Source organism: Hemicordylus capensis, chromosome 6 (genome assembly GCF_027244095.1).
Source record: "Hemicordylus capensis ecotype Gifberg chromosome 6, rHemCap1.1.pri, whole genome shotgun sequence".
Classification (NCBI taxonomy): domain Eukaryota; kingdom Metazoa; phylum Chordata; class Lepidosauria; order Squamata; family Cordylidae; genus Hemicordylus; species Hemicordylus capensis.
The window spans coordinates 100,692,802-100,709,638 of record NC_069662.1 but is presented as its reverse complement, the minus strand read 5'-3'; the positions used below and the strand labels follow the sequence as shown (position 1 = coordinate 100,709,638).

The window sequence follows — 16,837 nt, the reverse complement described above, 5'->3', positions numbered from 1 at the left end:
GGGGAATATCTTACAGCGCTCACACATGTAATCTCCCATTCAAATGCAAACCAGACTGGACCCTGCTTAGCAAAGGGGACGGTTCATGCTTGCTATCACAAGACCAGCTCTCCTCCCTAGACCAGCTCAACTTAGCACTGATACAGTGGGCAGCTTCACACAACCACTGGCCAGACCTTACACTAGGAACATGACAGTAAAATGTCAGCAACCCAGAGCAGAGGCTCCCAGCAGGTGTGATGTCTGAACCTGCTCAAGTCTGGTTCCTGCATCACTTTCCTGACATTCTCCACCCAACTTGAGCGCTGCATCTGAAGTTGGATGGAGAATGCCAGGCGAATGTCAGGAATCTAGCATGGGAACCCAGACATGGGCAGCTTCAGACATCACACTTGCCAAGAGCGTGCTCTCTTGGTTGTCGACATATCACTGACATGTTCCTAGCTTACAGAGCAGCCGGTGGTTGTGCAACGTCACCCAACATGGATCCAGAGAACTGGAGAAGCCACAGCACTTGTGCAGACCAGTTGGAATGGAATGGGTTCAAGATCACATCCAGCCTCTCTCATGAGTGTATGGAGAGAGCAAGAGAGTGAGAGAGAGAGATGGCCTACTAAGACCCTTCTGAGCCTGGGGGGGTGGGGGTGGGGGTGGCGGGGAGTAGGTTGACTCAAGCCTCAGTTTTTTGTTAAGATTTTCCCTGGCAAGAGGGGAAATTCCAGAAAGCTGTTGTAGATGCTGTTTACACCACCACACTGTTCTGTAAGATTGATTAGATTGGTAAATCCTCCTCAGACATTACGTTGTATGTAATGTCTGAGCCAGTGTGGTGTAATGTTTTGAATGTTGGACCAGGTCCAGGCAAACTTGAGTTCAAATCCCCATTCAGCCGTGAAACTCACTGGGTGACCTCTGGGCCAGTCATGTCTCTCTCAGCCTAGCCTACCTCACAGGGTTGTTGTAAGGATAAACATAACCATGTACGTTGCTCTGGGCTCCTTGGAAGAAGTGTGGGATATAAATGTAAAAATTAAAATAAATTTTAAAAATAAAATGTATGTACTGGTGTTGGTACACATGTACATGAATGAATAGCTTTATTATGATCATTGATCAGCCTGATGATACTACATTCAGATAAGAAGTAAATCATACAGAATACACCAACACAGAAGCCTCATGTAAGAACATCTTTAAAAAGGAGCAGCACATGTACATGGTTTTTTATGCATGCCTGTGCATGAGTTATTTGAAAAATGAACTTTGGTACAGGCCCCCTCAAATGCAGGGTAAAGACAATGAGTGTACTTCTTGTACATGCACTGATCATAATGTGTCAATAACTGGACACATCCAATTGTGAATAGTTTTAGTGCCTCCATTATGTACTGCCATCTCTCACTAGCTGTGCCCTGCAGTCTAGTGATTGTTATTAGCTGTTGCTGTCTATCTTATGTTACTTTTTTAGATTGTGAGCCCTTTGGCGACAGGAAGCAACACACACACACACACACACACACACACACACACACACACTGCATTGGGAACTTTTGTTGAAAAGTGGTATACAAATATTCATCATATATATTCATATTGTTATTTTCTATTACATGTGCCAACACATCACTTATTGTACTGTTATTCAAGCATATTGGGTTAAAACAGGACTACCTGAGGCCCTCCAGCAGTTGTTGAATGACAACACCAATAATCTCTAGCCACAACTGCACCTGAGGATAATGGAAGTTATTACATGTATATCCTGCTCTTCCTCCAAGGAGCCCAGAGTGGTATACTTGGATATGTTTATCCCCACCGCAACAACCCAACCAGTAGGTTAGGCTGAGAGATAAGTGACTGGCCCAGAGTCACCCAGTGAATTTCATGGCTGAATGGGGATTTGAATTCGGGTCTCTCCAGTCCTAGTCAACAGCATGTCCAACCATGAGGAGAGCCTCATGTTGGCCACCTCTGGGTAGAAGGTCTGTAAAAATGACAAGACAGATGGGAAGGAGAGGAGAAAAGGCACTGGGACTGCAGAGCTCTCTCTCTCTCATTTTTTTAAACTGCAGAAAATTCATCGAAAGCAGCTACCATCCTGGGCCAATGAGGATTCAATTGCTAGGCTGAAATTCCTGATGGAGTATGCCGTAACTGCAATATTTGGGATACACAAACAAGAAGAGAAATCACGATTACAAGGAGGTGAGCCAAAAAAACACCAACACCAACCTTGCATCTTGCATTATCACATGTATGTTGCATGCCAGTTCTTGTCTCCTTAAAGCAATGTTCAGATGGCATTAGTGTGTGGAATAAACACACATTATGGCCCTGGCATCACAGCAGCCAGATGCACTTCTGAAGACTAATGCATGTTCACTGTAGGGTCTGGATAGAGCCTAAGGATGGGGCTGGACTTCAGTGACCGGACACAGGCTTGGTGTGCAGAAGGTCTCGGGCTCAATTTCTGGCAGGGCTGCCAAAGGCCCCTGCTGAAGATGTGTCTTTTTAATCAGGCCTTTTAGTTAACCAGTTTTAAAGGTTTTTTAATTGTTTTAATCATTTTAATGTTTGATTATTGCTGGTTGTTTTAAATTGGTTTTAGTGTGTAAACCACCTAGATAGATAGATAGATGGTATAAAAATGCACTGAGCCCTTTCTCGTTATCCCGTTAGAGGGTTTGAGGGCAGGCAGTGGGGAAGGCTGCAGCAGCTTACCTTCCCTGTAGAGGATCCTTCTGCTGCCTCTGGGTGCGCGGATTGTGTGCCCAGACGTTCCGCTGCTGCTTCTGCCAGCACAGAGGTGCTGGGGTCGGGTGCTGACACACGAGCACTTAGATGCAGTGAAGGGCGTGAGCATGTCCTTAACGTTGGCTAGCTGGTGGGCTTCTTTGGCAGGTTTGCCACCAAGGCATCGCCAGGACCCACATGGATCTCAGCAGTTCTTACGCACAGTCTAACCCAGGCTGGGCGTCCGTCGCCCACGTTAGGCTGTGGGTCAGAACAGCCAATAAATGAATAAATAAATAAATACCCCAGAAAGTCACTGCTGGTCAGTGTAGACCAGGCCTGCTCAACTGTGGCCTCCCAACTGTTTTTGGACTACAACTCCCATAATCCCAAACCACAGTGACCAATAGCCAGGGATTATGGGAGTCGTAGGCCAACCTCTGCAGGATGGCCAAAGTTGAGCAGGCCTGGTGTAGACAATACTGAGCTATATGGACCAACGGTCTGACTCAGTACAAGGCAGCTTCTCATCTCAAACTTTTCAAGGGTTCCTGGATGAGCAAAGGGAACCTCCCATGCATACAGGTATAGATGTGGAACAGGTCTTTTCTTTTCAGCCTTTAACAATGGACATGTGGAGTAGAGTTCAGGGGCACAGACTGCACTGTAGTGATGTGTCTCCCTAAGCATTTTGACTATATGCACTAATAGTGTCTGAAAAGGCCTTTCGAATCCTATTGAAATATCTCCACGAATGGACATAAAAATGGACACCACTATAAACATCATAAAAATGGACACCACTATAAGCATGAAATGTTTCCAAAAAAAGTCACCATTTTTATGAGAATAGTGCTGTGATGGTATTATTTCATTATGATAAGAGCTGGAATTTCTTGAGTATTTGAGGGGAAGGCTATAAGGCTATGAAGAAAGTTACAGCTATGAAAAACCTAGAAACTTGCTTTTTTAACAGGCAAAAAGGTGGGTGGGTGGGTGGGTCCCAGTTTAAATTCTGCAGAAACAAAATTGTATCCTGGCAGAATAAACAAAGTCTGCCTTAGATGACCCTCCTTTTCTTAAGCTCCATGGCTATAAACAAGTTCAGCCAAATCTAAAGAATACCACTGAGATTTTATGAGGGTCATATCCTCCACAGGGTGTAGAAGGGTCTGACTAGGATTAGGGATACCTAGATCCAAATCCCCACTCAGCCATGAAGTTCACTGGTTGACTGCAGGCCAGTCACTCCCTCTCAGATGAATCTACCTTACAGGGCTGTTGTGAGGAAAAAATATGAGTAAAGAACCCTATATAGTTCCTTGTAAAGAGGGAAGGACAGAAATGTAACTAAACAAACTCAAAATATCAATAATCAAAGCTCTACAATTAGTAATGCATTATAATTACTAATGTAATGCAATTACTAATGTAATACTGAAGCTCTACAATTTCTAGTTCTGATTAACAAGGGTTAGCATTGGAATGCATTCTTAGAATTCACTTTTACCTCCACTTAAACATAAGTTCTACTGTCTCAGTCATCCATAGCTGAAAAATAAATCCTTCATAATTACAGTTGATTAAGCATAAATGGCAGTGATACATTTTGAAATACATCTTGGTTGCACCAGCATTATTATTCTTTCCATTAAGGAAACCTTGTGAAAGCTATTTTGGACAAGATCACAAAAGCTTCCCAATCCAACGACGAGCCAAAAATGGTCATGTATTCAGCAGTAAGTATTAACATTTTAAATGGACCAGCCCTGAGTATCTCACATCTGCTTGCCACCTTCTAGAAGTGCCTATATCTTAGTACAAGGGTTCCTGACCTTGGGTCCCTAAATGTTATTGGACTACAGCTCCCATCATCCCCAGGAATGTTGGCCTTTGGCTGGGGAGATGGGAGTTGTAGTCCAACATCATCTGGGGGCCCAGCGTTGGAACCCTTGTCTTAACAGACCATGATGTGTTTGAAATGGATGTTAGTCAGTGTAGTTGCCTGATATAATGAAGGCAAACTTAGGATGATCCTCAAAACTGATTATAGTTTGTTTATTTTATTTTATTTTATTTTTATACTGCCCTTCTAAATAGCTCAGGGCGGTTTTCAATTAAAACAAAACCACTAGAATCAGTTAAGAATTAAAACAAAATTTAAAAAACAGTACAAACAACAATAATTAACAATTAAAAACATCATAAAACAAAATTAAACTAACACAAAAACCATGAAAACCAGGTTACAAGCATTAAAACCAATTTAAAAGATGACCATTATAAGATTCATAGCAGGGATTGGGGAAGCACTCATCTCTGCTCCAGAACATTTTGGCGGTGAGTGAACGAATCCACTCTCTGCCTGAATTCTGGGGTAGAGTGTGGCATCTGGAATGCACTCTGCAATCCACTCCGGGCATTGGCTGAACAATGTTACCATAAATAAGCCTCTCTGTGCATGCACTAGCACACAAAGTGTGGCAGTACAACCCTGGGCTAAGCAAGGCATTATTCTTTATGCTCCAGCATGCCAAGGGGCAGCACAGGAGGGCATAAAACTGGAACTCTGGTTGGAAATAGTTTGTGTGACTATTTTCATCCTTTCTTTCCCATGAGTGTAACCATAAGCACTGTGTCTGAAGATGGTCATGTGAAGATGAATCAGTGACAAAAAATGTCCATGCAAAGCAGTCCATGGAATGAATTCGTTATATGGCAAGAAGGGGAGTCAGAGTAACCCTTCATTAGGAAACAGTCCAATGTATCAGACTATTAGTAGATGTAGAAGCACACAGCCGATAATCAGGGTGGTCATGGTAGCCGGGGATGATGGGAGCTGTAGTCAAACAGTAGCTGAAGAGCTTCAAAATGGCCACCTCTGGCCTATATTAATACTGTGCTGAACTCTAAGGCTATGTATGTGTTCATATATGGAATGTCATTAGAGGCCATGCTACACATTACATTAAGCCTGTCCTCAATAACTGAAGACAAAGTGGTTTAGAAATGTCCCATTTTAGTTTAAAAAACTGATGGAAGACATCAAGTAGTCACTTCAGTGACAAACAGCTGCTTCAGGGAGGCAATTTTTTGTGGGAAAAGTGCATGAAGGGGAAGTGTGAACTTCCCCACAGTCTTGAGCAGCACAGTACAAAGCTGGATCAGTCCACCTGTGGCTGGTTTTGCTTTTTACTAAAAAGGAAGACTTCTAATCCACCTATGTTAAGCCCATCTCTTCATGACAAACTTCAATTTATGTGTGGTTTGACCCTTGGACTATCAGGGCAATGCACAAACCTAGCCATTAATCCTGAGTATTGAATAGATCCTCTCAGATTTGTTTTAATAGGAGCAAGTGAAAAATATCAGCATTTTAAAAAACTGGATAGCTGTGGGTCCCCTTCTAGGTAGCCGTATTTCCTTCCTCTTCCGGGGTGCAGCCTTTCAAAAGGCCTTATTTTGCTTCAGTTTGATGTAACGGAGCCACAGAATATAATGTAGCCACTCCATTATATTAAGTAGGAACAAGGGAACTGGCAGTTCTTCTATGCTCACATTTTAAGCCACGTTAGAGAAGAATTTGGGGCCTGTAATGTTCACCTATCCTTGGGGGCAGGCGTTAACAAGCCCCTAAAATTTGGTTCCTGAACTGCCTCAGGAGAATTTCATCAGCATCTCTACAACTAGAATTGAGCAATTCCACCCATGTGGTTGGGGCAGATTGTGTGGTTATATACCATAGCAAGTTAGCCAAGTTACTGTGTGCAGAAATATAAAATACATGTTCATGTATATGTGTCCACGCAAATTGTCCACCTTTTTGTGGCAAAGTGGTGACGTAAGTGGAATATCTGCTACACATACATGGAGCCTTAGGTTCACAGGAGGAAATATGGGTAGCATAAACTGTGTCTTTGAAAAGGATGTGCCATCCACGAGCTACAAATATGTGGCAACTAGTATTAAATGCAAGATAAGAAGACTGTGTGGAACCAGGCTATGGATCATATGGTTATACATTGAACCTCCTCCCTCAATGTCAGGTAGTCCTTCGGCAGTGATCCTTTCATCTTATGTAATAGAAGTGACTATTACATAAGGCAAGGGTTCCAAACTTGATTCCCCAGATATGGCTGGACTACAACTCCCATCATCCCCTTTGGTCATTGTGGCTGGGGACAATGGGAATTGTAATCCAATAATATCTGGGGACCCAAGTTTGAGAACCTATGGCATACAGCTTGCCACAGAGGCTGTATCACAGGGCCTTGTTTAATATGACCTGATCAGAATAATGTTTAAGAGGGAAGGAAGATCATAACCACACACACAGAGAAAACACATTCTTCTCATTGTAAATGAGCATTTTACAGGGTTTAGGGGTTTTTTCTCCTCTTTTTCAGCACGATATCACAATAATAGCCCTACAGATTGCACTCGGTGTTTTCAATCGGAAACTACCTCCTTACAGCTCTTGCCAGTTTTTTGAACTATATAAAGAAGGCTCCGGGCAAGTATTAACTCACTGATGCACCTATCAACAATGATTTAATGGGTACACTTTTGTAGATGCACTCAGCTGCTCAAACCAGACTGAATGCTGTATTTCTCCCCACAGTTTGTGAACTGCTAAAATAAGATACGAATGGCTCAGTGGCAGAGCATGCATCTTGCATACAGAAGTCCCAGGTTCAACCCTGGTACCTCCAATTAAAAGGAATGGGTAGTACTAGTTGATGGGAAAGCCCTCTACCTGAGTCCCGAGAGAGCCCCTGCGAGTCAGAGTAGACAGTCCTGGGCTAGAGAAACCAATGGTCTCATTGGCTTAAAGCAGCTTCTCTGTGTGGCATGTCACTTGCATTTCCTGTCCTTGAAATGAAAATGCAGGTATTGCTGAAACACAAAACGGGGATTGAGGCTGATTTATGCTTCAGAAACAGTTGCGTTTTGCCTACTTATACATCAGTCTCTGGCCACCTGTGCATGAAAACCCCAATCTGTTGTGTTGGGTGCACCGAGCAGGGCAGCAACCCTGGGTGGCCGGATCGGCCGCCCACACGACTGCCAGCTCCGTGACAGAGCCAGCGGGGGCTGGGTTCAGGGGCCACACAGCCCCCGGAAGCTCCAGTATGCCCTGTGTGAGCACACAGGGCATACTGGAGAGACCTCCAGAGCCGGGAGGCAGCTTTTCACCTCTCCTCTGGGGGTCTGCTTGTAAGGAGCCATGGTGTGGAGCCGCACCATGGCTACTCATGATTTTAAAAAACGGGTTCGCGGAGTGCTCACTCCGCAAACCCGGGTTAAGGGGCGGGCTACTTGAGCGGGTTACCCACTCAAGAACCACCGGGCTCGCAGCCGAGCCTGGTGGTTCTCACAATTGTAGGCTAGCCCGGTTTTCTACAATCGTGTGAATAGCCTCTCAGTCTTTTAATTAGAAATGATATGGCCCTGTAATTGAAAATGATAGTTCTAAGGGTTTTCTGAGTATTCCTCTAATAAGTTATGGCCTACTGTGCTGTTCTTCCCCCCACATTCGCTCCAAGGGCGGTAATTGTGAAAGGGGGTGCCCAGTGCAGCAGCACAACCACCAGCACCTTATGGGTCGGGGGTAGTAGTAGGTGGCCCCCATTAGCAGCCCAGGGACAAATGTCCCACCCTGTTATATAATTATTGCCCTGAATAGTGATACTTATTTGTGAGATTACAGTTGCAGTTCTGTGCAGCTGTAGGAGTGCCCATGTTGATTGATTTCAGTGGGCTTAGGCAAAGGATTGGGCTACAAGAATGTAATTCTTTGCACATTTAATTCTGAGGATGCTTCACTGACTTCAGTGGGACTTACCTACAAATAAACATGCATAGGGTAAATCTATAGGGCGGGGCTGCTTAACTTTGGCCCACCTGCAGAGGTTGGCCTACAACTCCCATAATCCCTGGCTATTGGCCACTGTGGCTGGGGATTATGGGAGTTGTAGTCCAAAAACAGCTGGTGGGGGCCTAAATTGAGCAGGCCTGCTATGGGGTCACAGTGTGTGGCACAATTGTTGCTTTTCTCAAATAGATGACATCCATTAAAAAAAAAATTAAAATCTATTTCTATTGTGATGAATGTTGAAGGGTTGCCTTGAGCCTTGTTAGCCGCACAGAGTTTTCCATATGTTATCAGAAGAGTTCTCAAAACATTTTAGTATCAATGCTGTTGACAAAGTTCATGGAATACAGTGCTGCCTTTCTAAAAGTTACTATGTAGTCATACTCAAGACAATGACATGACTTTCTTCTTCTCTTGGGTGCTGTAACACCAATAGGCACACCATTGAGATGTACTATCGAAACAGCACTTACGAACAACCCCACCAACTTGTTTTGCCAAGCTGCACAGCATCTTGTCCACTTGAGAAGTTTAAAGATTTGGTTTCTCCTATCATAACAAATGATTGGGCAGGAGACTGTAATAAATGAGGTAAGATACAAGTATCTATCTATCTATCTATCTATCTATCTATCTATCTATCTATCTATCTATCACATTTCTATACCGCCTGATAGGTACATCTCTAGGAGGTGTACAAAATTTAAAATAAAATAAAATAATAATAATAATAATAATAATAATAATAATGATGATGATGATTCGATTTCTATACCGCCCTTCCAAAAATGGCTCAGGGCGGTTTACAAAGAGAAATAACAAATAAGATGGCTCCCTGTCCCCAAAGGGCTCACATTCTAAAAAGAAACATAAGACACACACCAGCAACAGTCACTGGAAGTACTGTGCTGGGGGTGGATAGGGCCAGTTACTCTCCCCCTGCTAAATAAAGAGAATCACCATGGTAAAAGGTGCCTCTTTGCCCAGTTAGCAGTTAGCAGAAGTTACAAATTAAAATACATGACACTAAAAACAATAAAATAATATAATATAAAACAATGGATATTAAAACAAGGTTTTACAATTATTAGAATTAATTTTAATTAAAAGAATTTATCTGTCTGATATTTTGGCAGAACAGGCAGAAGTGGTGTGTGTGTGTGTACATGTATGTGTGAGACAGACTGCAGCTGCTGTACCTTTCCTACAACATCAGAGTAGTTTTATTATCTATCTATCTATCTATCTATCTATTTATTCGATATCTATACTACCCATCCAAAAATGGCTCAGGGAGGTTTACATAGAGAAATAACAAATAAATAAAATGGATACCTGTCCCTGAAGGACTCACAATCTAAAAAGAAAGATAAGATAGACACCAGCAACAGTCACTGGAGGTACTGTGCTGGGGGTGGATAGGGCCAGTTTTTCTCCCCTGCTAAATAAAGACAATCACCACGTTAAAAGGTGCCTCTTTGCCAAGTTAGCAGGGGTTGAAGGTGGACGCTGTAATGTTTTGCCAATTATATTTCTGTTAAGTTAATCAACAATAAATTTATACTATCTTTTTCCTTTCCTTTTGTTCTTTGTTCTTTTTTCTTTTGGTAACTGCATCCTTCCAGGATACCCTGCAACATAAAAATTCCAGGATATCCTGCAAAAGGCATGAATATCATTCAAAGTATCATCCATTTTATTTATTTATTATTTCTCTATGCCATTTTTGGAAGGACAGTATAGAAATTGAAAGAAAGAAAGAACGAACGAATGAATGAATGAATAAAGTCCCAGATTATCTTTCCTAGCACAAGCCAACTGTAATACTAATTAGTGAGGTTGGATGTGTCAGAGCTAAAGCCCCAAAGTGCCTTGAGAAACAGGTCTGGGGCTTTAGAAATACAGCTTCCCATACAGCTTTGGGGAAATTGGAGCAAGGAGGTCTAACTTTCTTTCTTTCCCAACAACATTCATGGGGATATGCAAGGATCAGTTGAGGTGTGGTTGACCGGATTTTCTTCCCAGTTTCCATAAAGATGACACTCAGGATCAAAGCAATGTGATGAGGAACAGTTATTGTGTCAATATGTTTGCCACTCCATGGCTAATAGCAGTTTGAGGAGGGATGATTTGAGTTGAGCATGGAGATAAACATGTATTGCCCCTATACTGCAGCCCCATTCCAAATCAATCCCCTCCCAGCTGCTTAAAAAACAACCAAACCAGGAATCCCAATCATGGAATGGCCACATCAGGCCTAGAAAGGCCTTCAGTTAGGAGGCTGGAGGTGTCTTTTCCCCATATGAGGCTCAAAGCTCTTCATCCTTTAGCTGGGTTTGTAACATGAATGTAAAGACTCCATTGTCCAGAATTCCTGTCCACCTTACAAATGATTCTCCTCTCCTTTCTCTGCCTCCACCTTTACAGCAATTTGGTGCTCCCATGAATAGCACAGAAGGGGTTCTAGAGCAGGGGTTCCCAACTTGTGGTATTCCAGATGTTGCTGAACTACAACTCCCATCATCCCCAGCCACAATAAACTGTGGCTGGGGATGATGGGAGATGTAGTTCTGCAACATCTGGAGTACCACATGTTGGGAACCCCTGCTCTAGATTATTTAGACCTCACTGTGTAGATCGTGGCAGGAATCCGATTTGTGGGTTCACAATCTCTAGGCAAGACTGTTTACAGGTGTGAAAATATATTCAGGCATAGAACATGCCTTGATTACAGCCCTGTTCACACATTGTGTTCAACACATGTGTGGTCTGTGTACAGTATATACACATACATACAGTATATACACATACAGATCTGTACACACATAGAGTCATTCACACATGATGTTCAATGCACATACAGGGCTGGTTTTGACAATCAATGAAATTTGTGTTTGGTAGGAATCCAGCGATTCCTGCGGCATGCATGCTCCCATTTCATGTCTTTAAGAACCTGTAAAATCTTGGCAATCTCTGGTTTGGAATGCACCAAACTGACATGAAGGCAAGATCGTCAAACTGAGTTCAAATCTAAGATTTCCCATCTTGGTTTCATGTTGGATTTTTTGCGTGACCAGGCTGAAATCAGTGAGATATCCCATGTTCCCATGATTGCTAAATGGGAGGGCGAGCACTGCAGGAATCCCTGGATTCCCACTGAATGGACATTACATTGATAAACAGAACCAGCCTGCAGTATTGCCCTTCCTATCTGTACCCTGCATTTGAGAGAGCCTATATCCAGGTTCACTTCTTAAATGGATACACATGCAGTCATTCAAATGCACAAACATGTCCATAGGAACATAGGAAGCTGCCATATACCAAGTCAGACCCTTGGTCTATCTAGCTCAGGATTGTCTTCACAGACTGGCAGCGGCTTCTCCAAGGTTGCAGGCAGAGGCGTAACTAGGGAAAACGGCGCCCGGGGCAAGCACTGAAATGGTGCCCCCCCCACTGAGCCCCCCCACCGCCCCCCCAACATATTACATTATACTTAGGTTTTTCCTCACAAGTGCCCGCCGCCGCCACCAAGCCAGGCCACTGACTGGCCGCCAGGCGCCAGCAAAGCAATGGGGGGGGGCCGCGGGCAGCACGGAAGGGACCGCTCGTGGGGAAGGGGGCACCAACGCGCTCCCTTGACTGCTGCGGCGCTGCTGCACTGAGCAGGAAACATTTGTATTAACAAAAAATAAAAATAAAAATAAAAATAATTTGGTCATGGCGGCGCCCCTCACGTGACCAGAAAAGATGGCGCCCGGGGCACGTGCCCCCCCCCCTGCCCCCCCTATAGTTACGCCTCTGGTTGCAGGCAGGAGTCTCTCTCAGCCCTATCTTGGAGAAGCCAGGGAGGGAACTTGAAACCTTCTGCTCTTCCCAGAGCAGCCCCATCCCCTGAGGGGAATATCTTACAGTGCTCACACTTCTAGTCTCCCTTTCATATGCAACCAGGGTGGACCCTGCTTAGCTCAGGGGACAAGTCATGCTTGCTACCACAAGATCAGCTCTCCTCTCCATGTGTACGGACACCTCTACTCAGGTACAACATAATACTTAATAGGCTTAGCAATCATACATATACAGTATTTTGACTTAACTCTTTAAAAAAAAGTATGCACACATTTGTACAAAAATCTCCATATTTTCCCATATATCCTCAGTTTTGAAAGTGCTGTTGGCCTTTTGACAGATTCCTATTGTGTTTCATCCACCAGAATGAAAACTAAGGTCAAAGAAAGGGCAAAGCAGCAAGTCAACATCTTAATTGGAAGGAAAGGGGATGGCAAATGCATTGTAAGACACCAGGAATGCAAGATGACTGCTAAAGATTTCACATGGTCCTTGGCATCAAGCTTTTCCTCTTCCTCATAATTATTTCTAATCAAATAAAAATACAGAAATCAAGCAAAAAGATGCAGTAATTATCGTGAACAATCACCAGCTGCCAAATCATGTAAATGTGTGTCTACAGTTGAGGTAATCACTGAAAAAAAAATCTCATGCACTGGATTCATTTTGCAGCCTTGTCTACAAAAAACAGATTGGGCTTCCAAACAGTGCTATAAAATGTAATTACCCCCATTTTTTCAAGGCCCTTATCCAGCATCCTGATTCCCACAGGAAACCATCAGATGCCTTTGGGTAGCCCACAGCAAAACATGAAAGCAACAACCTTCTCTTGCTGTTGCTCTCCAGCCACTGGTATTCAGTGGGATGCTGCCTCTGAATCTAGAGCAGTGATTCTCAAACTTGGGTCCTCAGGTGTTATTGGACTTCAGCTCCCATAATCCTCAAGCAAAGGCCACTGAGGCTGGGGATTATGGGAGTTGAAGTCCAATAACACCTGAGGACCCAAGTTTGAGAATCCCTGATCTAGAGGATCCCTATAGCCATAATGACTAGTAGTTATTGATAAGAATTATCCTTCATGAATATTCCTAATCCCCCTTTAAAGCCAGTTAGGCTAGTGGCTGTCATCACATCATAGCCTCATTTAGACAATGTGGTTAAGGACGGTGTACTCAAATACATTGTCCCAAGTGGAAACGGGAGTCTCACCTCGCCACTGCTGTCCATCATTCCTCCTCTCTCTCCATCCTGGAGCTCACACTTACAGAAGCTGACAGCCTTGGTCTGAAGCTGTGAAGGATGTAAATGTGATGATGGGTGTTTCTGTGATCGAGAGATGCTCACATCTCCTGATCACGGAAGTGCCCGCCATCATGCTTACAGCCTTCACTGAGTTGTTGTGCCGAGTCGGTGTCCTGGCGACCACAGCGCCCTGTGGTTGTCTTTGGTAGAATACAGGAGGGTTTTCCCATTGCCATCTCCTGCACAGTCTGAGATGATGCCTTTCAGCATCTTCCAATATCGCTGCTGCTGCCCAATATATGTGTTTCCCATAGTCTGGGAAACATACCAGCGGAGATTCGAACCAGCAACCTCTTGCTCCCTAGGCAAGTCATTGCCCCGCTGAGCCATTAAGTGGCTTACACTGTCCTTAACTATGATGTCTGAATGAGGCTCTTGTGGCAGCAAATTCTGTAAATTAATTTTGTGTATACATTGTATGAAGAAGTGCTTTATTTTGTCCATCCTGAATCTACTGCTGTTCAATTTCATTGGATGTTGCTGAGTTTTAGTTTTGTGAGAGAGGGAAACGGAGAGAGAAATGTGCTCAATAATCACATTACATGCCCTGACAGAAAGAGGGTTTGTGCAAGATTCAGGGAATTAATACAGCTCTGCTTGGTTACTACAGTTTTTGTTCTACCCAGGATTATTCAAGGAGTCTGTCACAGAATCTGCTTTCACTTTCAGCGGTCCTAGTGGTAAATGGATGTCATACATTAAGGGTATCTAATTAACAAGCCATCAAACTGACCTGTACATCTCACTTTACATATAAATGAATATTGTAAACATTTAGGATTACAATTATTTAAAGATTGAGAGTCTAGTACCTTTGATACAAACTTCTTTGAGCAGGGCATGAACCATTGGGATTTATTTTTCAGTTATTCCTTTGATTTTTACCCTGTTTCCCCGAAAGTAAGACCTACCCCGAAAGTAAGACCTAGCAGTATTTTCTGATATACCGCTAATTGCCCTAGTGCATTTTGGGGGGCTAAAATTAATATAAGACACTGTCTTATTTTCGGGGAAACATGATATCTTTATGGGACAGTTTTCAATATCTTTCAGTGCTGTGAGCAATTTAATGCACACAAAACTTTTTCTTGGGCTTTTACCCAAACCAATTGCTCTTCATTTGTCTCTTTGAATAACTTGACCTGTTTGAACACAGAGATTATTCAGAGTACCAGAGTGAAACATACATGTCTACATGAAATTTCACTAGAAGTATCTTGAGTGACCTTTTATTGAAAACCATTTGGCTTCTGATCTGTCTTCAATAAATTAGTATTGTTAATGAGCAAGAGCTTTAATAGCAGGTTAAAAGCTGCCCCCTGATTACTGGTGGCTCTAAGAACCATCTTGTCTGCCTTTTAATGGAACGTGTTCAATGGCACAAGAGCATTCCTGTGCAAGTCACAAGAATTGTGCAAATGCAGTTGTGTGGTGTGCAAATGCAGTTGTGTGCCATTATTCAATGGCTATCCATTTCTCAGCTGTGTGTGCAATTCTTGTGAAACTCTGTGCATGCTGCATTAAAAGGCAAGCTAAACATTGTGCAGTATGTTGGCCACTGTGCCCAGGTAGAGGAAGAAAGCCTGTCTCAGATGCTAACATGCTGCTTAGCCACACCTCTTGCTTTGCCTGAGTTCAGCAGTACCTTCCTCAAAAGAGAGGGGTTGCATAGGAGCCAGGAGCCCTGCCCCTTCCTAGAACTCTGGTTGGCCCTGATTCAAAACATGTGCCTGAGCTGGCTTCCCTCTCCTCTTAAGCAGACCCATTCAGAAGGGTGTTCTGAGCAACCAGGTGAGCATTTCACCTCCAGTGTTCACGCATGGCCATGGCACAATGTCACTTCTGCTCCTGGGTTCCCGGGGACAATGGAGAGGGTTCTGGGGATAGGACAGGAGCCTTGTATGGGTGGGGGCTCAGGTCAGACCTCCAGAGCTACTCCAAGAGGAGCAACACACTCTGGCTGCTCAAGGTCTATTGGATTTAGGAGACCCTCTCTGTGAGGGTCTCTTCTGAGTCAGAACTCAAGTGAGTTTTGACACCCGATGCCAGTTGAGGTGTCTGAGTAGGGCTATACAGATGGCTTGTCCAGCAGATAAGGTGCTTTTCAGGTTTTCCATCCAACCCAAACTGATTGTGCTCAATTGAAATTACTGCCCATGTAACTTTTAAATATGTTATCTTTCACAAGATTGAAAGTCTTGAACCTCTTTACTTTTTAAAGCCATTTTGGCTGTGGTATGCTACTTTAACAGGGAAGATCCCAGACTAGGGATGTGCAGAACCGGCGCGATTGCGAACCGGTCCGCCATGAACCGAGCAGTTCTGAGCAGTTTGATCACGAACCACATCGAAGCAGTTCAAGCTGGTTCATCTACCCGGCTGGCCCAGCCAGTGGGTTCAACCGAACCAGTTCGGAGACACACAGTTCAGTCCAAATTTGGTTTGAATTCGGACCAAACCATGGCAAACGGTCCATGCACATCCCTACCCCAGACTCCAAAGTCTTATCTTTGATGATGGGGCAACTACTAAAAATGGCTTTTCCTTCCAACAACATGTGGTAGCTTTTGTTCGTGCACTTGCATTCTCACTAGCCCGTGAATAGGGGCTAGTGAGGAGCACTCATACAACAAGTGTATGAAGGGAGAACAGCTTCGTTCCTCGGACATCACGGTGACTGAGAGCTTGGGATTAGCAACGCCATGTCCATAGTTTGCGTAGACAACACACGTCCTCCCGCCAGTTCCTTTCCTTGCACCATACCTTTCCTTGTGCCCTAGGGAGCACAAGAAGGGCAGCAGCGATTGCCCCTTCCTGCCTTAAAGGGCCAGAGCCCCTTCAGGAAAAGGGCAGAAGGCAGTGTAGACATCCAATGTCTGGGAGACCAGTTCAGACCCCTTATAGGCCATATTTTGCTCGTTGAAGGAAAAGCAAGATGAAAATTGAATAACTCACCCAAGGTTCCCTCCCTGGCATCTCCAGGTAGGGCAGAGGGATACTCTTGCCTGTAACCTTGGAGAAGCCACTGCCAGTCTGTGTAGACAATATTGAGCTAGCTGGACCAATGGCCTGACTCAG

At 43.9% G+C, this 16,837-nt stretch overlaps 1 protein-coding gene across 3 annotated transcripts in view; it reads left to right on the top strand.

Moving 5' to 3' along the window:
- The window catches only part of LOC128330402 (prostatic acid phosphatase-like), a 47,066-nt gene extending 34,059 nt beyond the window's left edge, over positions 1-13,007 (top strand). For 2 of the 3 annotated variants that reach the window (XM_053263229.1, XM_053263230.1), the window contains 5 exons: positions 2,073-2,205; positions 4,390-4,472; positions 7,140-7,246; positions 9,045-9,199; positions 12,823-13,007. In XM_053263229.1, coding sequence (XP_053119204.1) covers positions 2,073-2,205; positions 4,390-4,472; positions 7,140-7,246; positions 9,045-9,198 — 477 coding nt within the window. In that variant the 3' untranslated portion in view covers position 9,199; positions 12,823-13,007. Of the gene's footprint in view, positions 1-2,072; positions 2,206-4,389; positions 4,473-7,139; positions 7,247-9,044; positions 9,200-12,822 lie in introns of those variants that run through there. The other variant, XM_053263231.1, reaches the window with a different exon arrangement.
- Positions 13,008-16,837: the final 3,830 nt, after the last annotated feature.